A 24,525-nucleotide genomic window follows, 5' to 3' on the forward strand; every position below is an offset into this window, starting at 1 on the left:
TGGCCAGGGTGGCATTGCTGGACAAGGGCCAGGTGGATTGGAGGCCATTGGTTCCTGGCTTGGGGGACACCCCATGAGGGGCTGAGGGGGACATCCTTCTTTGGTGGCTCGAGGGGACCTCACAGTGCTGCCTCCAGCCACTGTGGGCCTAGAAGGTTGGGTTTCTGGGTCACTTGGCGGGCTCCTGAGATCAGAACCCTGGCCATCTCCCACTAGGTCCCTCCCACCTATGCCCTCCCCTGCCCCATGCACTTAGTTTTTCCCTTCCTCACCAGCATTTCTAGTTCTCCTAACTACTGGAATCAGGAAAAACTGCCCTTGGCTCCTGGCAGGTCCTCCTCCCCCACCTCTCTGGACCCGAGTTGGGGTGTTGATCCCACATCACGGTGGGGTGGGGGTGGGGGGGGTGCTTCCTGACCAGCACCTCCCTGCTGGCATGGCCCTGGGATGGGGGCAGGGCCTCTGTCTCTGCCACCTGCTTCTGCAGTGGGCAGAGGAGCTGCCTGGCTCCCTGCCAGGGGCCACTACCAGGAAATGTGTTCTTTCCTCAGAAGCTTGCTGGGCAGGCTTCGGGCTAGGCTGGGAAAGGTCAGCTAAGACTTCCGGTGCCTCAGGTGGGTCCAGGTGGCACAGGGAGGCTTCCCCCCGACGGAGGCCGGTGTCATTCCACACATGGCAGATCTCCGCCCGCCCGGCAACCCCGAGGCAGGCACCCGGCTTGCGAAAGCCCAGGGCTCCGTCTGAACACCCTGTGAAACGTAGGCGTGCCTCCTGCGTGCCCAGCAGGCCGGGTCTGCTCCAGCCTCAGTTTTCCTCGCTTGTGCTCTCTTGCACTTTCCCATGGGGCTGTGGAAGTGAAGCTTTGAAAAGAAAACCCCGACGCCTCCGCGAGGATCCGCCCAGCGCCCGGGCCCCGCCCCTGCCCCTGCTCGGGATCCGGACTGCGGGAGGCGGTGCCTCGCAGGGGGCGGTGCCTCGCAGGGGGCGGGGCTCTGGTGGGCGTGATCTGAGCAGAGAGGCGGGGCCTCAGGAGCGGGAGCCTATGCCGAGCGTCGGCGATGCGGGGCGTGGCCTCTTGGAGGCGGGGTCCAGGGCGTGGTTAGCGGGGGCGGTGCTGCGGCCGCTTGGCGGCTTCTGGGTCCCGCGGCTGCAGCCGCCGATTGTCCTCCGCGCCGGGCCGCGCGCTCCGCGGGTCCTCGCGTCAGTCTTCGCGTCCGTCCGTGTGCGTCCGTCCGGGAGGGCCGAGCCGGGTCGGCGTCGAGGGCGGTCGGGAGCAGCCCGTGCGTCCCGCCGCCCACATGGCGGCCATCAAAGCCCTGCAGGAGTGGTGCCGGCAGCAATGCGAGGGCTACCGGGACGTGAGCATCACCAACATGACCACGTCGTTCCGCGACGGCCTGGCCTTCTGCGCCATCCTGCACCGCCACCGGCCCGACCTCATGTGAGTGCCGCGCCCGCGCCTGGGGCCGCAGGCGGGGAAACTGAGGCCCGCTTGCTGGAGGACACGCCCCCCAGCTGTGGGCCGCCTGCGGCTGTGCAGAGCATTCCCCGCCCCCCCCTGCACCCCAAGGCTGTGGCCAGGGGACCCCGGTGAGCCGTCCCCCACAGTGCAGCTGGGCCCCAGGCCAGGATCTTGGCCGCCCCCGGGCAGCTTAGTCAGGGGTGACTCAAGGAGTCTTGGGCCAACAGCCTTGCTCCCCTGGGATCTGCATTGCCCTGGGGTCTGGGGAAAAACAGGGGTCACTCAAGGCTGCTAATGTGGGCACGGCCTGCCCCCCCCTCCAGTCTGCCCAGGCCTCTCTGAAAATGCAGACTAGAGACACCTCCAAGACAGACAGATCAGAAACCCCTGAACCCCCAACCCATGGTCCAGCTGGCCAGGCCTCTCTATTTGTATCTTGGGGTGACGGTAGAGACTGGGTCCTATCCCTGGGAGGTGGACAAGCCTAAACTTGACTCTAATTCCAAAAGTTATTCACTCAGCAAACACTGTGGCTGAATGGCTGGGGTTTGGGGAAGGAGCCTCACAAAGCCACCTGCATGCAGCCCAGGCATCTCCAGGAGAAGTCGCTGCTGTGGGGCCAGGCTGGGTTGGGGTGTGTGTGTGTGTGTGTGCCAGGGACCATGTCTTGAGGCAGGGTGAGGTCAGAGGCAGCTTAGTCAGGCCCCTGACTGTACACACAGGGGAATGGAGACCCAGAGCTCACAGGCTCTGGTTGACACCACACAGCAATGTCAGACTCAGGCTGATCTGACACAGCTCTTCCCCAAATCCAGCTCCACTCTGCCCGGGAAGTCTGAGTCTTGAGCAAGAGACTGGGCTCCTGCCTTGGGGTTGTGAAATGCATCTCTTAAGCTGCCCAAGTCTCTCCGTGGCACTTGGGCAGTGATCTCTGCTCCTTACCCAGGCACATGTCACCTGGCTTTGTGTGTGTGTGTGTGTGTGTGTGTGTGTCTGTCTGTCTGTCTGTCTGTCTTTTTGTGCTGGTACTGAGGCTTGAACTCAGGGTCTGGGCACTGTTCCTGAGCTTTTTCACTCAAGGCTGGTGTTCTACCAGAGCCACACCTTTCCTTCCTTCCTTCCTTCCTTCCTTCCTTCCTTCCTTCCTTCCTTCCTTTCTTTCTTTCTTTCTTTCTTTCTTTCTTTCTTCTCCTCTAAATTAATCCTTACTGTCTCTCTTTCTTTCTTCCTTCCTTCCTTCCTTCCTTCCTTCCTTCCTTCCTTCCTTCCTTCCTTCCTTCCTTTCTTTCTTTCTTTCTTTCTTTCTTTCTTTCTTTCTTTCTTTCTTTCTTTCTCTCTCTCTCTCTCTCTCTCTCTCTCTCTCTCTTTCTTTCTTTCTTTCTTTCTTTCTTTCTTTCTTTCTTTCCATTCCCGGAGCTTGAACTCATACCCTTGGCACTGTCTCTGAGTTTCTTTAACTCACCACTTGACCCACGGCACCACTTCTGTCTTTTTTCTGTTTATGTGACACTGAAGAATGGAACCCAGGGCTTCATGCAGGCTAGGCAAGTACTCTACCACTAAGCCACATTCCCAGTCCCTCATTTCCAGCTTTTGGCTGCTTAATTGGAGCTGAGAGTCTCACAGACTAGCTAGCTTTGAATTGTGGCTCTCAGCTCTCTGCCTCCTGAGGAGCTAGGATGACAGGTGTGAGCCACCAGTGACCAGCCCAAGCTGAAATTTGGTGATTGCTGGGCTAGACATGGTGACAGGGTTTGGGACTTGACATGGAGAGGCCAGCGGCCAGGCTCTATCAGGGTTATAGAGTTCAGGAGAAGGCTGGCTGGTGGCCTGGGCCAGACAGGCCAAGAAGGGATGAGCGTGACAAGTCTTCAAGTGGGCCCGAGAGGGTGGCGCTATCTGCTGGCTCCGCACGCTGGGTCAGATGTGACTGGACATTTGGGGCCTTTCCTGCTCTGGAGGGTTTCCATCTGCTCTCAGAGGTCAGGGGTTGGTGTGCTCCTGGCCACACACGCACTGCCCACAGGGAGGCAGAAGTGCACTTGTGTGTACGTGTGTGTGTGTGTACGTGTGCTGACAGTTACTGAGTACTGACTGTACTGCACAAGATCGCCCTAGCCCCTGAGATAGACACTGACCCCATAAGTGATGAACTTGTAGAGAGCCGGGCAGCCATGGCAGGACGGAGGCTGGAGGCAGAGGCCCGCCACAAGAGGTGGAGTTATCTTCCATCTTGCTGACTTGCTGGCTCTCTGTCTTGCTGGAAGGTCATCTCCAGAGAGTGGGGTCTATTTTATTCATGGTGTCTCTCGTGTGCCGGGGACCTCGCCAGAGTCAGACCTGGGTGCAGCTGGTTCTCCATGTGAAGCTCTGGGGGTGGCTGGTGGCTAGGCGGGTGCCCTCCCTAGGAAGCCTTGATCTGCTCCTCCTGTCTGGGGCTTGAACTCAGGCCATGGAAAGACTGAAGTCTGACCTTGGCCTGGTGCAACCCAGTCCTCAGCACCCCTGTCATCTCCTTCCTGGGGTGAAGACCCTCAGTAGCAGCAGGAAGGTGGACTTCCTGTCTCCTATCCCCAGCCTTGCCACCAGGAAGTCCTTCCTTTGGTCTGACCTCAGACTTTCCTGCTGCATTTTGAACATGTTTCCTCTGGCCCTCAAAGGGGACCAGCTGTGAGGGAGCAGGTCTGGGCTAGGAGCCAGCCAGGTGGGGACCGGGCCTCATTTGTGTTTGTACCCCTGATTTTTTCCCAGTGGCAGAGCTCACTACCCCCAGGAGGTTTGTGGGAGTCTCCAACTTGGGGTTCAGGGATCAACCTCACCAGCTCCACCCACCTGAAGGCGGCTAGCCTGCCCCTCCAAGGCTGTGGGTTTGCCAGTGTCTCAAGGGTGCTGCCCCAGGAGTGGTTTCCGTGATGAGGTCATTGGCTGTGAGGTGTGTTGGGCCCCGCCCAGCACAAACAGCCCCTCCCACAGACCTGCCCAGCACTGACCCTTCCCTTCCGGGCCTCAGGCAGACTGGGCCAGCCAGGCTGGAGGCCGAAGCCCTTCCAGCAGGTAGAGGGGGGTGGGGGGGATGAGGGGGCCTTGTCTGCCTCCCTCTCTGCAGACCAAGGCAGGGGCCATTTGCAAGACCTGTGGGAGCCCCCTTTCCCTGCTGGAGGCTGTCAAGAAGTGAGGTTGGGGCTGTAGATTCTTGTGGGGTCTCTTGTACTTTCTCTGGGCTCCTTGAGCTTGCGAGGGGCTACAGGCAGAAGCAGCAGAAGGCGTGGTGACTGTGGAGATGGAGATGGTGGGTCATAATTGCCAGGGCTGCCCTCCCCGCACTTTGGGGCTCCCTAAGCCAGTGACTTGCTTGCTGTTGGACATCACATGGGGAGGGGGGCGACCTCATCTGGAACCCCAGAAGCAGCAGCATTGTCTCCCTTCCTGGGCCGAGCCGAGGCTGGGCTGACCTCCCGGCCCACTCAGGCTGTGGTCAGCAGGAAGCAGCCTGGGGACAGAAGCCTTCTGTTCTCCTGCCCAAGGGCCCGCTGCCCAGACCTCTGCTGAGGCCTTCCAGGATGGCAGAGTGGCCAGTCTGGACACTGGTTCCCATTCCCCTCCCCGCACCGGGGTCTGGCATCCCTCCTCAGCCCTGTGCCATTTGTCTGGCTGGGGTTAACTCTCCACATGCTGGGGGATTTCCCCGCCCAGCACCCTTCCCCCACCGCTGGGTTCTGTATTCCAGGAAATAAGCCAGCCATCTGGGGGTTTGGACCGGGCCCAGGGGTGCCCCCAGGGGCGCCGGGGCAGGAGGCCGGCTCCCTCCCCAGCTGAAGTTCACATTCCATTGTGGATAGTGGGTGGGAGGCGGGCTGAGAGGGGCTGTGGAAGCCTGGCTGGTCATGCCTCAGGCTGCACAGGGCCAGGCATGCTTCACTAGGCAGCTGGCCAGTGAACTGCAGCACTGCTTACCTCTAGATGCCACTAATTCATTCATTAGGTGACTATTTAAAGAATAAGGCAGCAGACTTTGGTGGCTCATGCCTGTAATCCCAGCTACTCAGGAGGTCTGAGGACTGAGGCTCAAGACTGGCCAGGGCAGAAAAGTCTGTGAGACTCAAACTCTTTTTTTTTTTTTTTTGCCAGTCCTGGGGCTTGAACTCAGGGCACTGTCCCTGGCTTCTTTTTGCTCAAGGCTAGCACTCTACCACTTGAGCCACAGCACCTCTTCTGGCTTTTTCTGTGTATGTGATGCTAAAGAATTGAACCCAAGGCTTCACCTATGCTAGGCAAGCACTCTACCGCTAGGCCACAGTCCCAGCCTGACTCAACTCTTGAGTGTGGTGTAAACATTAGAGTGTGGGCCATGAGCAAGAAAGGGAAACCAGGGCCTAAGTTCAATCCCTAGTAATACACACACACCACTCTCTCTCTCTCTCTCTCTCTCTCTCTCTCTCTGCAGAAACCTCAGTCATCAAGCATTGAATAAATGAATTCAACAAGCACAAATGGACTGCTAACTATATAACATAGTCTTGTGCTGGGGGCCCTGGAGTGATAAGTAAACACATCCTATTTTATTTTTGTGACACTACTAGGGCTTGAACTCAGGGCCTGGGGCATTGTTTCCTAGCTTTTTTGCTCAAGGCTGGTACTCTACCACTTGAGCCACAGCTTCACTTCTTTTTTTCTTTTTTGCTGGTCAACTGGCAATAATAGTCTCTGAAGCCAGATGCCAGTTGCTCACACCTATATTCCTAGCTACTCAGGAGGCTGAGATCTGAGGATCCCAGTTCAAAGCCACCTGGGCTGGGAAAGTCCTTGAGACTCTTATCTCCAGTTAAGCACACAGAAAGCCAGAAATGGAGCTGTGGCTTAAGTGGTAGAGTACTAGCCTTGAGCAAAAGGAACTCAAGGACAGTGCCCAGACCCAGAGTTAAAACCTCATGAGAAAGTGGGGTGGGGGACAGGGGAGGTGGTTCAGACTTTTTCCTGCCAAGGCAGCCTTCCGTGATCCTCAGGTCTCAGCCTCCTGAGTCGTCAGGATCCCAGGTGAGCTAGTGGTGCCCAGCATCCTCCGCTCTTTTTACTTTGTTTTCCAAGTAAGTTGTGCTTTTTGCCTGGGCTGGCTTGGAACACCATCCTTCTCTTTGTGATTTCTTGTCTCCGGGATGATAGGTACACCCTACAGCACTTTGCTCTTATTGGTTGGAATGAAGTCTCGTGAATTTTTTGCCGGGACTAGTCTCAAACCTATGAGTCCCTTCCTTCTCCCCCTGGAGTGGCTGACACTCAAGGCGTGCACCACTAGGCCTGGCCACACTTGATTTCTTCATGTTTCAAATTCAAACCAAATGGCCCAACTTGAGAGGGCAACTTGCACTCCAGTCCTGAGGGCAGAACGTGGCCAGCGATGGGGTCAGGCCGGTCACAGCAGCAGGGGTGGTGTGGCGGCCGAGGCTGGGCTGCGGTGGGCCCTGCCCGGTGGCGGGGGCTCCGAGCCCAGTAGACAGCTTGGACTTGTTCTGGTGGCTGATGTGGGCCTGGAACTTGCATCCCCAGCCTGAGCACCAGCTCCCTGCTCAGCAGGACTCCAGAAGGTTCTGGGTGCCCCCTCTGGGGTCGGGGAACGGCCGGCCGGGCCCCCAGGGAGGATGAGGGCAGATGGAATAGGCACAGGCCGCTTTTTGCTTTGTTTAGATACAAAACAGAGCTTGTTTTCCTGCCTGCCCAGCGGGCCACTGAGGCCAGAGAGCCAGTGGTGGGAGGGGGAAGCTGGTATTCTTGAAGGAAAGGGGGAGGGGGCTCTGAGTGCTCCAGCTGAGCTTGGAGGGACCCTGGCGGGGGGTGTTGGGCCCAGGCTGTCCACCGCGGACCTTTGGCCATGCTTGGGTGCCCCTGCCTCTGCACAGAGGCCGTGGGGCGGGAAGGCCGAGCCACGCTCCCAGCTCTCCTGTGTGTGGCTGCGCAGATGCCTGGTTCCAGGGTGGTCCCCACATCTGGTACGCGTTACCTGGGAGGTGGTCCCGGCAGCCAGAAGCGTGGGGTCCCCTCTGCAGAGCTGACGGATGGCCAGCGGCGTGGACATTCCTAAGGGGGAGGTGGCAAGCTGCCCCACAGATACCGCTAGCCCCCGGCCTCAGTGTGCTTGACTGGAAAGTGGGCTTGTGGCCTGGCCTCCGGGGGGCCTCACAGGGGGCCAAGCTCAGTGAGGCCCAGCCTCGGCTGGTGTCTGGAATGGGAGCTCATTCATGCCAGGCTGGGGGAACACAGGTAGCACCTTTCCTCTCGTTTTGAGACATGCCCCGCCTTCCTGGGGGGCAGGGGTGGGTGCATGGTTCTAGAACACAGCACTAGGCAGGGAATGGACACTTGCCTAGCATGCTTGAGGCCCTAACACCAAGAGACAGAGAGAGAGAGACAGACAGATACACACACACACACACAGAAAAATAGAGCAGGGAGGAAGAGAGGAAAGAGAGGAAGAGAGAAAGGACAGAGAACAGGAGAAGGATTTGGGGGGGGCGGGCAGTATGAGCCAGTGGCTCATGCCTATAATCCTAGTTATTCAGGAAGCTGAGGATTACATTTTTTTTTTTTTTGTCAGTTGAGGGGCTTGAACTCAGGGCCTGGCCACTGTCTCTGGCTTCTTTTTGCTCAAGGCTAGCACTCTACCACTTGAGCCACAGCGACACTTCTGGCTTTTTCTGTGTATGTGGTGCTGAGGGACTCAAACCCAGGGCTTCATGCATGCTAGGCCATATTCCCAGCTCCTGGAGGATTACAATTTGAAGCCAGTCCAGGCAGAAAAGTCCAAGACTCCATCTCTAATTAACTAGTATGCTGAACTGGAGGCATAGCTCAAATGATTGAGTACCAACCCAAACAGGAAAGCTAAGCAAGAGCATGAGGCCCTGAGTTCAAGCCCCAGTGCCAGCATGGAAGAAGGGAAGGAAGGAAGGGAGGGAGGGAGGGAGGGAGGGAGGGAAGGGAGGGAGGAAGGAAAGAAGGAAGGAAGGAAGGAAGGAAGGAAGGAAGGAAGGAAGGAAGGAAGGAAGGAAGGCTGTCTCATAGAGAGGAAAACTGAAGCCATAGAGAAGAGGAGCTTGGTGACACATATTGAAGTTGGGTGAGGAGGACACAACTCTGGATTGTACCCCTCTTCTCTGTGCTAGGAAGCTTCCAGAACAATCTGATTCACTGACAGGGCAGAGCTCCCTGGCCATGGGAGCCAGGCTCTGCTAGTGGCTTTGTCACTGTGGGGCCACAGGTGGGAAGCAAGGAGGCTGGGGGACCTTAACTTCTGGGTAGGGGTGTGATAGCTGGGCCCCCGGGGCTGGTGGTGGGGCCTCTCTGGGCCTGTCTCCTGCTACTTCTGGTGGGCCTGAGGTGAAGGTTGAGTTGCAAAAGCTGTCATGGCCTGCCCCGTGCCCAGGTGGCTGTTGGGGGGGGAGGGGTGTCTGGGAGCTGGGCTGTGTCGCTGGTCAGTGCCAGCTTGCCCACTTCAAGCAGGCCCAAGACCTCACGTATTCCCAGTGCCCCTCCTGGGGGATTGGTGCTAGGGCAGGATGATCTTGGAGACCCCCAGCCCTTGCCTTCTCTGATCTAAGTGGCTTTGGATACATAGATTTTGTTGTTGATGATTTTGCTGGTCCTGGGGCTTGAACTCAGGGCCTGGGCACTGTCCCTGAGCTTTTGTGCTCAAGGCTAATACTCTACCACTTGAGCCACAGTGCCACTTCTGGCTTTTTGCTGGTTCATTGGAGATAAGAGTCTCACAGATGTTCCTGCCCAGGTTGGCTTTGAACTCAGATCTCAGCCTCCTGAGTAGAATAACGTGTGGGCCATTGGCGCCTGCTAATGCTAGTGTTATTTATTATCTTCCAGAAATTTCAGTGCCCTCCGGAAGGAAAACATTTATGACAACAACAAGTTGGTGAGTCTCCCCTTCCTTACACCCGCCATGTCCTGCCCTCCTAGCTCTGGCACCAAAGCTGGCCCCCAGCCATGTCCGAGGGGCCACCGGGCCCTACATGGCCAGCTCAACCCCAGCCTGGAACTGGGGCCAACCTCCAGGTCTATGACTAGGCCTCAGCTGGCTAACTCTAGAATAATTCCCCTTCTCTTTGCCCTCATCCTTGTCATTGTCCTCTCCTCTGTTCTCCTCTCCTCTCCTCCCTCTCTCCCTTTCTCCCTCCCTCTCTGCTTCCCTCCCTCCCTCTCTGCTTCCCTCCCTCCCTTCCTTCCTCCCTCCTTTCTTCTTGTATTAGAATTTGAACCAGGGGTAAGCAGGTGCCTTACTATTTGAGTCACATTCCTAGCCTTCCCCCCCCCATTTTTTTGTCAGTTGGGACTTGAACTCAGGACCTGAGCACTGTCCCTGAGCCTCTTTGTGCTCAAGGCTGGCACTCTACTACTTGAGCTACAGTGCCACTTCCATCTTTCTGGTGATTCATTGGAGTCTCACAGGTTTTCCTGCCTGGGATGACTTTGCACCATCATCCTAGATCCTGGCCTCCTGAGTAGCAAGGATTACAGGCATGAGCTACCAGTGCCCAGCTAGTGTTTGTTTTTCACATAGGATCTCAAGCTTTTGCCCTGGCCAGCCTGGGTCTGTGATCCTTCTGCTTCCTTGTAGCTGGAATTGTAGGTGTGAACCACCATGTTTATTTTCTGAGATGGGGGTCTCACTATTTCTTTTGTCCAGGCTGGTCTTGAACCACAATCTCTGTCTCCTCAGTAGCTGGTATTAAAGGCATGAGCCACCACACCTGGCAGGCTTGGAGCCCCAGGCCCCCTCTCTCTGTGGGGCAGTTGAGTGTTGGGTCGGGGAGCCTCCCCTCCGCCCCCCTCCCCCGGGGCCTGGCTGGGCCTAGCCTCAGGAGGGTGTAGGAGATGTGGCCCTGCTCCCTGAGGACCACTATCTCTGGTCTTGTGGATTCCAACTTCGTTCTTTATGCCCCAGCTGCGAGAGCTTCTTCCTTGCCAGCCTCAGTTTCTCTGGAGCTTCTGCCTTCCCTGGCGGTCCATGCACGGGAGGCAGAGCCTGTGTGATCTTTCTCAGGTGGGAGGGTTGCACATACAGACCCCCCACATGGCTTGCTGGGGCAGGAGCAGAGACAGCACATGTCTGTCCAACCTGCCGGGCCACAACTTATGACAGTGAACTGCCAGGAAAAATTGAGTTCCTGGGCTGGGAAGGTGCCTCAGTGGCAGAGTGCTTGCCTAGCATGCATGAAGCCCTGGGTTCCATCCCTCAGCACCACATACAGGAAAAAGCAGGAAGTGGCGCTGTGGCTCAAGAGCTAGGGTGCTAGCCTTGAGCAAAAAGAAGCCAGGGACAGTGCTCAGGCCCCGAGTCACAAGCCCCAGGATTGGCAAAATAAATACATAAATAAATAAAATAAAAAATGAAAATTAAAATTGAGTCTTAAACCAGGCAACAGTGATGGATGCTTATAATCCTAGCTACTTAGGAGGCTGAGATCTGAAGGTTGAGATTCAAAGCCAGTCTAGGCAGGAAAGTCCATGAGACTGTTACCTCTAATTAACCAGAAAAAAGTTGAGAGTGAAGCTGTGGTTCAAGTGGTAGAGCACCAGTCTTGAGTGAAAAAGCAAAGGGACAGCGCCCAGATTCTTAGTTCAAGCCCTGTTTTGCGCGCACACACACACACACACACACACACACATACACACACACACACACACACACACTTCCTTGGGTGGGTGCCCTGGCCACATTTCAAAAGCTGATAGCGGCTTCGAATTGGCCAGTGGCTGCCAATTCCAACTGTCTGAAGCAGCAGGCTCGGAGGCACAGATCAGGGAGACAGGGAAGGGTAGAGGGGAGTGGGTGGCCAGGTCTCTGGGAGAGCTCTCCCAAGGCTCTTGAACAACCTCAGGAAGGCAACCCTGCTGTCAGGGATTGGCAAAGGCCCTGGGGTCAGAAGGAAGCCATAGGTGGGTGGGTGGGTGGGGTGGGGCAGAGGCAGGGCCCTGGGAGACAGTTCCCCAGGGAGGCTTGGGCTGGGAACCTCAGGGCTTCTAGAAAGAGAGGAAGGGAGGGAAAGAGGGGCATGGCAGCCTAGGCCTAGGAGACCTCCGGCCCCCCCTGCTGGCCACAGGGGGCCCGCTTCAGGGCCCCTGGGGAGGCTCAGGCAGTGGAGGCCACTGGGGTTGGTGTGGCTGCAGGACTAGGGGAGCCCAGCTTGCAGGCGTGCGGGGGCTGCATAGGTGGATGGAGATGGGGCACAGGGTGTAGGGTGGCTGGGGACAGAGGTCTGGGAAGAGGGGGAGGGAGGCAGTGGAGGCCTGAGCCCAGGGAGCTCGGGAGGTTTTCTGTAGCCATGTTTTGTGGTTTGGCACTCATCCCTCTGTCCTGATAGATGAGAACTCTCTGCGAGCACAGCTGGAGTCTCATGTGGCCCCATGGGAGGGGGAGGGGCTCCGGTTGGGTCCAGCAATGAGGGGGACAGGGGAGGCCAGGGCAGGCCACACCTCAGTGTCTGGGGAGTAGGATGGAAGAGGGGGACTCAAGGCAGAGCTGCTGTGTGGGTGTGCAGTGGGCACTGTTTGGGTGTGCGGTGTGTGCTGTATAGGTGTACACTGGGCACTGTATGGATATGCACTGGGTGCTTTGTGGATGGTTCAGTGTGTGCAGTGGGTGCTGTGTGGGTGGTCAGTGTGGGCATGCATGCTGTGTGGGCGTGTGGTGTGTGCTGTGTGGGCGTGTGTTCTGTGTGGGTGTGCAGTGGGCGCTGTGTGAGCATGCAGTGTGTGTTGTATGGGTGTGCAGTGCATGTTATGTGGGTGTGCAGTGTGGGTGTGCCGTGTGTGCTGTGTGGGTGTGCATTGCGTGTGTGTGGGTGTGCAGCGTCCTGGCCCTCTGCAGCCCGGGGCCTCAGGTCCCCTTGGCAGTGTCCAGGCCTCTGCCATGGCATGGGCTGTCAGGACATGGAAGCCATTTGTGTTCCTTGTGAGTGGAGGGGGCTGCATGGATATCTGGGCAGCTGCTGGCTATGGGGGGCTGGCTGCCATGGGCAGTTTGGTGTCAATGGGGTGTGGAGTGCCTCATAACGCCCGGGGTCACACTTCTGGGGCAGGACCTGTCTGTCTGCTTGGACTTTTGGTCCCCGGTACAGACAGGTAAGAAGGGGAAGTAGAGGAAACCCATGCTGCCCCTCCCTCGCCCACCTCTCCCCCCCCCCCCCATCCGCCTCACCTGTGCCGCCTTTCCAGGCCTTCAGCGTGGCTGAGGAGCAGCTGGGCATCCCGGCCCTGCTGGACGCTGAGGACATGGTGGCCTTGAAGGTGCCAGACCGGCTCAGCATCCTGACCTACGTGTCCCAGTACTACAACTACTTCCACGGCCGCTCCCCCAGTGAGTCCTGCCCCCACCTGTCTGAGGTGCTCCCCAGTGTCTCTGTGCCATAGGGGACCACTGGGCCTCCCGGTGCTGTAGCCCCGTAGCCTTCAGGATCCATGTCCAGTCTCTATGCCCTGATGCCCAGCACTGCCTTAACACCGGCCAGTCAGCCCTTTCTGGGTGGGGCTGTGTCTCTCTGCAAGTTCCCAGCCAGGCCTTGACCTCTTCTGTCCCCCAGCCTGCCCCTTTTGGGGGATCACAGGCTCGTGCCCACATCCTTGTCTGTACACCCTCCCTGCCTCACCCCTGCTCGTGCCTCTGCACCTATGGGTCTGTTTGCCCATTGTGGTCCTAGAGATTCAGATGCACCGTCTGAGTCTCCATAGACAGGGTGCAGGCCTGGCATGGGTGGGTGTGGGTGGACATGGACAGGAATGGGTGGACAGGGATGGGCAGGGATGGGCATGGGTAGGCAGGGGTGGGCATGAGTGGGCAGGGGTGGGCGAGGGCAGGCATGCTTGGGCAGGAGCGGGTGAGGGTGGGCACAGGCAGGCATGGGCGGGCAGGGATGGGCAGAGGGTGGCAGGGGTGGCTCGGGGCAGGCCTTTCCCCACCCTGGGTGAGATGTGGCTGCTTGCTTCCAGGCCCACATTCCTCTTTGGGCTTTAGAAATCTCTGGAATCACTTGGGCAGAGGGCCAGCCCTGACTGGAACAGAAAAATCCCTTTTCCCTGACCCAGGATGGAGGGGTGTCAGTGAGGAGGGAGTGGGAGCCAGGAAAAATGAGGGGCAGTGCTGAGAACAATGTGCCCTTTGGTCTCTCTTGGCTCTGCACCCCCAGCAAACACTCCAGGAGGCTTGTGAGCCCCTTCTCCTGGGCACTGGGATCCTTGGGGGGCCCCAGTCCTTTCAGAGTGGGTGTGGGCCAGGCAGAGCCCTCCTGACCCCCTGGTTGCTCTGTGTTCATCAGTTGGGGGCATGGCTGGCGTGAAGAGACCTCCATCAGACTCTACCGAGGAGCCCCGTGGTAAGAAGGCCCCTTCCCAGCCCCCCACGCTGTCCTCACCCACCCCGGCTCGGGGGCCGCCGCTGTCTCCCGCCAGGACGAACCCCGTGGTCCAGAGGAGAGACAGGGGCTCAGAGGACCCAGCCCCGAAGGCTGTAAGCACCCAGCTCACCTCATGTGTGATCTCTTGGGTTTCCCAGGAGCCTTTGCTGAATGGGGGTTAAAGGGCTGTGTGCACCCTTAAACTACAGGGTGGGGCTGTACCCCTGGGGTCACTGAGCATGCTCTGAGTGCTGTTTATCACATACCCTCTGGGACTCCTCTGCAAGGCTCCCATTAGTTGTCCAGATGGGTAAACTGAGGTATGGGGTGGTCGTGTGGGTGGAACAAAGCCAGACTTTCTGGTGTTCACAGCAGGTCTCATCGTCCTCCCCATGACAGGAGGGGGCCCTGGGCTTCATCCCCAGGCCAGTTCTCCTTCCCTGGTGGTGGTGGTGGGGAAATGTCTCCGGTTGGTGGGGCAGGATGGAAGGGGTGTGGGGGGAATGGCCATCAGTGGCATGTGCTTGGGCGCCCCCTGCTGGTAACAGCTGGTTATCCCAGGCCCCAAGTAGCCAGTGCGAGATGGGGGGAGGTTCTGGCCTTGGATCTGTTTCCGGCCTCCCATCCTCTCCCTCGGACACCACTGAAGTTGGAGCCCCACTCTGGTGGGAAGCCCTGAGCTTGGAGCCCTGCCCACCTGCTGCGGCCTCCATAGGGTCAATGGTCCTGGTAGGGGTGGGGTCCTGGGAGGCCTGCCACCTTCAGCAGCCCCTGGTTCCTCTGCACAGGGCCTGGTGGGGCCAGGCAGCTCGGTCAGCAGCTCGTGTGGCATCTGTGGCAAACATGTGCACCTCGTCCAGCGACACCTTGCAGATGGGCGGCTCTACCACAGGGGCTGCTTCAGGTAGGGTCCTGTCGCTCACCGGGGCCTGCACCTCCCTGTCCCAGGCCTCCTGAGCCCATTGCACCAGCCCCTCTGGACTTCTGGAAGCCCCTCTGGAAGTGCACCAGCACTTCCTCTGGACCTCTAGGTCCTGTTGTCCTCCTCCCAGGCCCCCAGGGACCCTTCACTGGGCTCCAGTCACGCTGACCAGCTGACTGGATCCCCATAGCACATAGCTCCCCCAGCTGGGGGCTTCTGAAAGGAAGCCCAGCATCCTTGGAGGGTGGATTTGTCCTCTCAGTGGGGCTCTGGGGTGTCTGAACCCCTAATGAAGTTCTTGGTTGTGCTCAGGATTATAGCCCTGGGTGGAGGTTTGTTGAATGAATCCGATGAATGAATGATGAATGAGTCGCATGATACATACAGGTGGAGTGAATGAGCAGATGGGTGGATGAGTTAGGACGCAGGAGACAGGCGCTGAACCCCTTTACGACACCCTCCAGGTGTAAGCAGTGCTCCAACACGTTGCACTCGGGAGCCTACCGTGCCACAGAGGAGCCTGGGGTCTTCATCTGCACCAACCACCATCCAGGAGCCACCTCTTCCAGCCCAAAATTGCCAGGGTTGACTCCCAGACCACCAGGGCCCCCCCGTGCAACGTCCCACTCCCCCAGCACCCCGCTGAAGACCCAGGACGTGAACGGACTGAAGGACCCAGCACCCAGTCCCCGGCCAGCAGTTCATAAGCCTGTAGCCAACAGCTCAGAAGCTACAAGTTTCACTCGGGGTACACCCAACCCTCCAGCCACCTCCTCCCACGTGTACCTGGGGAGTCCCTCAGGGCCCAGGCTGTCCCCCAGTTGGACGTCCCCCTCTGCAGGTGCCACAGGCAGCCCACGTGTGACCAACAGCTCCCCAATGGGGTGGTCATCTCCTGTCACCTCCCATCCTGCTGTGTCTCCAAGTGCCCCGGACACTCGGCCAGCCACACACCAAGGCTGGGCAGCCCCTCGAGGCGTGGCTGCTTACACCACGCCCAGTTCAAGCGCGCCATCTCCAGGCACGGCGATGTGGACTCCCTCGGCCTCCAGGACTCAGCAGGCCCGAGAGAAATTTCTCCAGATGCCAGCCCAGCCCAGCAGTGGCCCCGCTGGCAGGGGCCCCATGCCAGCCGGGGACAGCAGCAGGGGCCCCACGCCAGCCGGGGACAGCAGCAGGGGCTCCACGCCAGCCGGGGGCAGCAGCAGGGGCCCCACGCCAGCCGGGGGCAGCAGCAGGGGCCCCACGCCAGCCGGGGGCAGCAGCAGGGGCCCCACGCCAGCCACGGACAGCAGCAGGGGCCCCACGCCAGCCACAGACAGCAGCAAGGCGCATGCTCTGAGTGTTCTCCGCAAGGCGCTGCCCGGGCTGGGGGGCGCAGGCACTCAGGCACCCGGCAGGTAGGTAGAAAGAGGGCAAGGGGTGCAGCCAAATGCACCCCTGCCACCCAGTGGAGGCCACTGTGGGTGGTCACTGTATTAGTGCTCCGAGCACTGCTCAGGGAGCAATATGTCCTCTAACTCTGGAGACCACAGTGTGGCAGGCCCCTCTCGGGGCTCTGGGGGAGGGTCTCTCCTGCCGCTCCTCACTGCTGGGAGCTCCAGCTGCTCCCATCTCTTCACCATCATGTGGCCTCCCTCATGTGTCTGCCTCCTCTTCTGTCTCTCTATTATATATATATATATATATATATATATATATATATATATATATATATATATATATATTTGGCCATTCCTGGGGCTTGGACTCAGGGCCTGAGCACTGTCCCTGGCTTTCTTTTGCTCAAGGCTAGCACTCTGCCACTTGAGCCACAGCACCACTTCTGGCCATTTTCTATATATGTGGTGCTGGGGAATTGAACCCAGGGCTTCATGTATACGAGTCAAGCGCTCTTGCCACTAGGCAGCCCCTTATTATTATATTTTGTGCCAGTCTTGGGGATTGAACTCAGGGCCTGAACCCTGTCCCTCAGCTTTTTTACTCAAGGTTGGTGCTCTACCACTTGAACCACCTGAGCTCCACTTCCAGCTTTTGAATGGTTAATTGGAGTTAAGAGTCTCACAGGTGGTCCTGCCCAAGCTGGCTTCAAACCACAGTCCTCAGATCTCAGCCTCCTGAGTAGCTTCTTCTGTTTTTGATTGATTGATTGTCATGGGGCTTGAACTCGGAGCTTGGGCTCTGTCCCTGAGCTCTTTTGCTCAAGGCTAGTGCTCTACCACTTTGAGCCACAGGGCCATGTCCAGTTTTCTGGTGGTTCATTGGAGGTAAGAGTCTCATGGACGGACTGTCCTGCCCAGGCTGGCTTTGAACCCCAATCCTCAGATCTCAGCCTCCTGAGTAGTTAGGTTGATAGGCGTGAGCCACTGGCGCCTGGCCCTTCATATTTTATTTTTTGTGTGGGTACTGAGGCTTGGCCTCAGGGCCTTGTGCTTCCTCAGCTTTTTCCCACAGCTAGCATCATGCAGAGGCTCTGGGGCTTCTGCCTGGGGGGACAAGGCTGAGAGGGGGCTTGAGGATGCAGCTGTGCCAGATGCCTGATCTCTTGCCCACAGGCCCTGCTCAGCCAGTTCCTCTACCTCAAATTCCCATCTCAAAACGGAAGGGCCTCGAGCAGTTTCCTCAGCGAAGCTGTCACATTCGTCACATTCGTCCACTCCCCAGGCTCCCCGCCCCTCCTCTAGGACAGAGCCGCTCAGGCCCCCCACGAGTGTGGGCAGCCCCGCCCAGGCACCTGAGTCACCTGGGGCCAAGGGGAGGAGGCTGGCTGTGTCTTCAGGGGCTGGCGGGGTGAGTGCTGGTTCCAGGCCGAAGCCAGAGCCCCTCAGAGTGAAGGGTAAGCGCCCGCTGCCATAGGGTGGCGAGGGGGGCGGGCACAGGGCTCCCTGGGACCTGTCACTGGTGGTTCCTGAGCCAGGCCGCCCCCTGGGGCTGTGTCCCTCAAGCTCCACTCTTGGGTGGTGGTGGTGGGTTTCTGTAGCTTGGTGCCCTGGTGGCTCCTGTCCACAGCTGGGCCCCTGGGCCAGCTCTGCCCTGGGTGTGTAGGTGGAAGAGGCCCCGTCCACACTCACAATGGCCCCGCCTGGGTCTGGGGTGTGTACTCACTGATCTGGCCCTTGGACCCCTGCATTCCTGAGTTAGGGCCTGAGATGCCTAGGAACGGGGCTTTTCTCTCTGTGTCTGGGGTGACCCTTGGCTGGGCAGGTGGCGCTGCCAGGCTGAGCTCAGAGGAGACTGCACGGTCATCTTGTGGGACCCAGGATCACCCTGGGGACACACAACTCAGGGGTCGGCCCTACCCTGGGTTTCTCAGCATGCTGGGGTGACTCCATGGGCAGCGGCGGCTGGGTGGTTGCAGGAGACGAACCTGGATACCTCCAAACCCCTCTTCCCTGCCCAGGCCAGGACGCTGCTCCTCAGGAAAGCAAGGAGGGGCCGGAAGGCTGGAGAGCGCTCCTGAAGCCGGTGGACCGGAAGAGCCCTGCCGGGAGGTGAGTCAGGCCAGGTTGCTGTGCTTAGCTCCTCTCGCCAACCCTGACCTGTGTCTGAGGGTCTTTGATGTGAGCAGAGCCAGCCTGAGGCCTAGCATACAGTAGGTTCTCAGTAAATGCCCATGCAATGGAGTAAATGGGCTCCTTCTTGTTTTTTTTTTTTTTCTTTTCTCTTTGAGCCAGCCTTGGGGCTTGAACTCAGGGCCTGAGCACCATCCCTGAGCTTTTTCACTCAAGGCTGGCACTCTACCACCTGAGTCACTCCTGGCTCCACTTCTGGCTTTTTGGTGGTTAACGGGCCATAAGGGTCTCAAGGACTTTTCTGTCCCGGTAGGCTTTGACCCGCAATCCAGTCCTCTGCTGTCAGCCTCCTGAGTAGCGAGCGTGCTCTGTAGATGTCCCAGCCCGAGGGTCCTGGGCGGCTGAGCCGGCAGGTGGCGGGACACCACTGACACCACTGAGATCAGTGGGGGAGAGGGCAGTGCCTGGCAGCTCCTGGCTGCGGCTTTTTGACGCACTCCAGTGGCCCCTTGCCTGGGCCAGGCTGACCTGATGCCTTCCAACCAGGACTCAGGAGCTGTGGGAGTCAAGAGAACCCCAGACCTCAGCCGAGCTGAGGGCAGGAGATACCCCTAAGAAAGTGTCAGGCAGCTCCGAGCGGGGAGTCCAAATCATCCTGACCCCTGTGCGGCCTGAGAAGGTGCCGGGCCCAGCCCGCCCTGGGCCCAGCCTTGCAGGTAATGTGTCACACAGGGTGTGTGTGGGGGCAGTGTGGGTGCTAGGTGCTCCTGGGGGTGGGGGGAGGGGAAGAGACACCCTCCCCATGCACAGGTTCTGTGTCCAGCACGCACATGCACGTGGTCACATGGGGGTGCTATGTGCATAGGGGTGGTCAGTCATGGGTATGCACCCCAGGCTCTGGGGTGGCTCGTGCCTGTGCTTGCATGTCGAACATCCTGTCTGTGGGTTCATCTCTCACATCACTGCCCCGGGGCCTTGCGAAGCACAGGCCCTGCGCCCACCCCAGATGGAGTGGCCAGTGTGGATATGGTCTGCTCTGGTCCACGGTCAGTGTGTGCCCAGAACATGGTGGTGTCAGCCGACCTAGGACAGAGCCACGGTCCTGATGGGCCCTGGTGCTCAGGGCTGGGCTCTGGTCTGACTCATGGCTCTGTCTCCCACCTGCCTGCTGGCAGCTGCCTCCCCGTCCCCGGCACACCGCAGGAAACTGGCTGTTCCCGCCAGCCTCGACGTTTCGGCCGACTGGCTTCGGCCAGAGTCTTCAAAGCAGGAAGTGCAAGCCTGGAGCTCAAAGGAGGAGGAGAGACGGCATGATCAAGGCGTGCCAGGTCAGCCCCAGAGGGGTGCTTCTGCGTGGGGTGAAGATGAAGCCTTCCTTGGCTGAGGAGGGTCTTAGGGTTTTGGTGGATGATGGGTCTGGAAGAAAAAGGAAACACTGCAGAACTCAGACTCTTCTCATGAGAAGTGGGGGCCCCGTAGCACATTGGTCACAGAGCCTTGTGACATTGGAGGGTCCCTGCTGGTAGCCAGAGGGACCTGGGCAGCCAGAGATGTCGGAGGGGGTGTATTTGTACCTGCTGCCCAAGGGGAAGGCAGGGCCAGGGCCGGCTGGGATCTGCCCATTGCCCCCTGACACTAATGGGGCTGCCCCATCCTTGTGGCCAGTGGCATCCAGGATGTGGGGGGTGGGTGAACCCAGCAGTCCTGGGTCCAGCTCCTTCCAGGACACTTGCAGGTCTCCTCGGGCACTGTCCCCTGAGCCCCAAGGGTTCATCCCTCTCCTCCTCCAGGGAGGCCGGTGGGCCCAACTAGTGCCCCAGCTCCATCTGCTGAGACAGTGACCTCCCCCATCAGGGTGAGTAGGTGGGCTGTGGGGGTGGCCAGGCCTCTGCCCAAGTGCTGGTCCTCACTGCCCTTTGCCTCCCCCCAGCTGCACCCTGACTACATCCCCCAGGAGGAGATCCAGAAGCAGGTGCAGGACATTGAGAGGCAGCTGGATGCACTGGAGCTCAGGGGCGTGGAGCTGGAGAGGCGTCTGCGAGCTGCAGAAGGGGGTGAGTGACAGAGTGGCCACACCCTCAGGGCAGGCTCACTTCACGGATTGGCCACACCCCCACTAGTCCCACCACACTCACAGTAGGATGGCCACGCCCCACCACACTCCGGCCACACCCACAGTAGGATGGCCACGCCCACCTCACAGAGTAAAATTGACCACACCCCCGCCAAGTCCAACCACGCCCACAGAGGGTGGCCACGCCCCCTGGCTGTTGGCTGGCCTTGTCATCCTGCTGCAGGCATGCACCATGGCCTAGCCCTGCACCCCCGTCCCCCCAGCCCGGCACAGGAGCTGGACTCCAGCCTCTCCTCCCCTCTCCTCTCCTCTCCACAGATGCAGCGGAGGACAGTCTCATGGTGGACTGGTTCCGGCTCATCCATGAGAAGCAGCTGCTTCTGAGGCTGGAATCTGAGCTGATGTACAAGTGAGGCCCTGCAGGAAGGCCATGGCGTGAGGGGGCCCCAGTTTTGGGGGTGTGGGGAGCAGCCATTACAGTTAGTCTCTCACCTGAGTGTCCCACAGGTCCAAGGATCAGCGCCTGGAGGAACGGCAGCTGGACCTCGAGGGCGAGCTACGCCGGCTGATGGCCAAGCCTGGTACGTCCCATCTAGGACCCTGCTCACCAGGAAGGTCGGCCTGAGAGGGAAGGGCCCAGGCTGGACAGGGGTGGAGCAGGCCCAGCTCCAGAGGTGGCTGGGCAGTGCCAGCTTCCCCAGATTCTGCCTTGGTCACCATAGGAGGCTTTGAAATTCAGCTCTTCCATTTCCTGGCTGTGTGTCCTTAGCCAAGTCTCTTAACCTCTCTGTGCCCTGTCAGCTAGCAGGCTGGGTCAGGGAATTAGTGCCCGTAAGGTGTTAGACACAGGTGGGCAGGTGCTGGCACAAATCCCGCCCTTGCCCTTCTTGCAGCAGGATGGAGTCCAAGCCTCCATTTTGGGGAAGAGGGAAGGTGCCAGAGGTCCCAATATTCATGCTGAGGGGGACCGGTTCCTCCCCTTATCCAGGCTACCCTGCCAAACGCTGCCACCCAGGTGCCCAGCACCAATCTCCCTGGGCGGTGGGGACTTGGTGCTCCTGATGGCCTGTCTGCTCTGATGGCCGCTGTCCCCACAGAGGGTCTGAAGTCACCCCAGGACCGGCGGCGGGAGCAGGAGCTGCTGAGCCAGTACGTGAGCACAGTGAATGACCGCAGCGACATTGTTGACTTCCTGGATGAGGACAGACTCAGGTGAGGGCAGGGCCGGGGGCCAGGGACCAGGCTGAGCCCAAGGTGGCTGTGTCCTAGGCAGGGGCCTGGCCACTGGCCCCTCAGCACCCATCCTGCTTCACCCACCGTAGAAGACAGGTTTTGGCAGGTCCCCCAAGGCCAAGGATAAATAAAAAGTATAAATAGGGTTGGGGATATGGCCTAGTGGCAAGAGTGCCTGCCTCATATACATGAGGCCCTGGGTTCGATTCCCCAGCACCACTTATACAGAAAATGGCCAGAAGTGGCGCTGTGGCTCAGGTGGCAGAGTGCTAGCCTTGGGCAAAAAAGAAGCCAGGAACAGTGCTCAGGCCCTGAGTCCAAGCCCCAGGACTGGCAAAAAAAAAAAAAAAAAAAAAAGAAAAGAAAGAAAGAAAAAGTATAAATAAAAAAGTAGCTAGATGTCAGTGGCTCATGCCTGTCATCCTAGCTACCCAGGAGGCTGAGGTCTGAGGATCCCAGTTTGAAGCCAGCTGGGAGTGCGGCTCAGTGGTAGAGTGCTAGGCTAGCAGACATGAAGCCCTGGGTTCCATTCCTCAGCACCACATAAACAGAAAAAGCTAGAAATGGCGCTGTGGCTTAACTGGTAGAGTGCTAGCCTTGAGCACAGAGAGGCTCAGGGACAGTGCCCAGCAGCCCTGAGTTCAAGCCTCAGGACTGGCAAAAAAAAATTATATTAGAGAAATAAATGTATTTATTTTGTGACAGCCTGGGTGCTGTCCCTGAGCTTCTTTTGCTCAAGGCACGTGCTCTACCACTTGGACCACAGCTCCACTTCTGGTGTTTTGGTGGTTCATTGGAGATAAGAGTCTCTCGTGGACTTTCCTTTCCTGGGCTGGCTTTGAGCCATGATCCGCAGATCTCAGCCTCCTGAGTAGCTGGGATTATAGGAGTTTCCATTAACTTACTCAATTTTTTAACACGAATGTGTGTGGCAGCCCTGGGGCTCTGCTCCAGAGGGTCCCTGGTCCCTGTGCTGTCTGTCGGCCATGTCTGGGCCACTTAGGGCCAGCAGCCCAGGCTGGCCCGCTGGGGTCCCCCCGCTGCCTTGGTCTTGACCAGCCTGGGGTCCCGAGTGCCTGGTATGGCCAGGCCACGTGGTGAGTGGGGCTGGAGAGCAGCCACGTCCCAGGCTGGGATCCCTGGTCTGGCACACGCACCCCATGCCCCTGTCTTCATTACAGGGAGCAAGAGGAGGACCAGGTGCTACAGAACATGATTGAGAACCTCGGTAGTGTGGAGGCTGGGCTGGGGTGGGTGGGTGATGAATCTTGATGAATCCTGTGTGTGGAGGGGGGGGGAGGACACAGGAAAGGCCTTCTCTAAGGGGGACTGAGAGCTGCTGCAGGGGGCGGGGGGGGTGGTGGTGGCGCTGGGTTTATTTTCCACTGGCGCTTGGCTGGTCTGGGGGAGCTGCTCTGCGGGTGGGGTGCATGCCATCGGTACCTCTCCGAGTCCCTGGCTTCTTAGGGATCCTGGAGGTTCTTGGGGGGAGGGGGTGTGCACCCACTGGGGACCCGTGTGGCCGAGTGAAGCCTTGTTTTCCTTTCCTCCCCCTTAGACCTCCAGCGGAAGAAACCCAAGTTCCGCTTGTCCAAAATCTGGCCTTCCAAGAACAAAGGCGCTTGTGCTCAATGAGCTGCCCGGCCGGACCGGCAGGCCCCTCCCAGGCCCTCCTGCCCGGCCATGTCCCTCAGACTCACGACAGAGCTGGTACGTGGACCTGGAGCTGCCCTGCCTGCCTCTCCAGGGTCCTTGTGCTTAATAAAGACGCTGACCATTGCCTCCTGTGCGGGCTCCTGCTTGCGCCACGTTTGCCCGTGTGTGCCCGATGGCTGGCGCCCCGCTGGAAGTCCCTGCCTGGGTTCCATCTGGCAAGGGTGGGCACTGGCCCTCCCTGCCTGGCCTGACTCATGGAGGAGGCCGTGTTAGCTGCTTCCTGGCTGTAGGGATGGGGTGGATGTGCGCGCCCCTAGTAGGGCAGGGGTGGGCGCAGTATGGGCCCCACAGGTCCTGGGGGCCTGAGATTCAGGTCATGATGTCTCAGCACTGTGGCAGGGGAGGGCCCCGCTGGGCAGAGGCATGGCCTTGTTCTTTAGGCCCTGGGCACACGGGCAGCTCTGAGCAGAATCCTGGGGCTGGTGTGTGTTAAGAATACAGAACTGGGTGCCAGGGGCTCTGACAGACTCATCTCCAGTTAGCCAGCTAAAAGCAGGACTGGAGGCATGACTCAAATGGTAGAGCATCTGTTGAGCAAGCACAAGGCCCCGAGTTCACACCCTGGTAGGTGAACACACGACACCCTAGAGCCAAGAGGGGTCTAAGCAGAACTTCCTCACCCTGCAGCCAAGCTGTGGGTTCCCCCCAGACCTTGTGTCTTGTGCTGTCACCTGGGCTTTGTGGCAGTGAGGGCACATGGACACCAGGGGGCGGCAGAGTGCCACGCAGCAGGCCCCGGGGAGTCCCCTCCTTCCCCCGCCAGCTCCATTGTATAGACAAGGAAACTGAGGCTCCCAGGGGTGGCTGGAGTTCCTGATATTAGATGAAGGTGGAGGCTGGGAGTTGACCCCAGGCTCTGGGGCTGGCTGTGCCTCTGGGGAGCCTCGTGGGAGGAGGTTATGGTGGTCCCTGGCCTCTCAGGGAGGCAGAGCAGCGTGGGTGCCAGCTCTGATTGGTTGGGATCCCTCCTTGTGTTGCTGGGGTGGGGATGGGGGCCCAGCCATGCTGCATGGCTGAGAAAGGTGGCCAGGAGTGCCACGATAGCCGGGGAACTGGCCAGCTGCTGGACAGGTCTGTGGGGTCACTGGAGTGGTCCCTGGTGATGGTGATGGGTGGCCTCACTTGCATCCCTTGCTGGGAAGCAAACCAGCCCTGGCCTCCACCCACAGACCACAGGCCTGCATCCTAGCAGGGGTTGGGCCTGGTGGGGA

At 59.0% G+C, this 24,525-nt stretch overlaps 1 protein-coding gene across 2 annotated transcripts; it reads left to right on the plus strand.

Moving 5' to 3' along the window:
* Positions 1-1,140: 1,140 nt before the first annotated feature.
* Positions 1,141-23,376, plus strand: Micall2 (MICAL like 2). 2 transcript variants are annotated; one of them, XM_048330475.1, is made up of 17 exons: positions 1,141-1,441; positions 9,332-9,380; positions 12,683-12,824; positions 13,780-13,970; positions 14,646-14,761; positions 15,244-16,179; positions 17,335-17,615; positions 18,180-18,270; positions 18,838-19,007; positions 19,467-19,649; positions 20,082-20,146; positions 20,222-20,345; positions 20,684-20,774; positions 20,873-20,946; positions 21,463-21,577; positions 22,780-22,826; positions 23,157-23,376. In XM_048330475.1, the coding sequence occupies exons 1-17, from the start codon at positions 1,299-1,301 to the stop codon at positions 23,231-23,233; spliced, it is 2,895 nt and encodes a 964-aa protein (XP_048186432.1). In that variant the 5' UTR covers positions 1,141-1,298; the 3' UTR covers positions 23,234-23,376. The 2 variants fall into 2 exon arrangements, with proteins under 2 accessions (XP_048186432.1, XP_048186441.1); XM_048330484.1 differs by having other exon boundaries at positions 19,467-19,619.
* The last annotated feature ends 1,149 nt before the right edge of the window (positions 23,377-24,525 follow it).

Source organism: Perognathus longimembris, chromosome 1 (assembly GCF_023159225.1).
Source record: "Perognathus longimembris pacificus isolate PPM17 chromosome 1, ASM2315922v1, whole genome shotgun sequence".
NCBI lineage: Eukaryota > Metazoa > Chordata > Mammalia > Rodentia > Heteromyidae > Perognathus > Perognathus longimembris.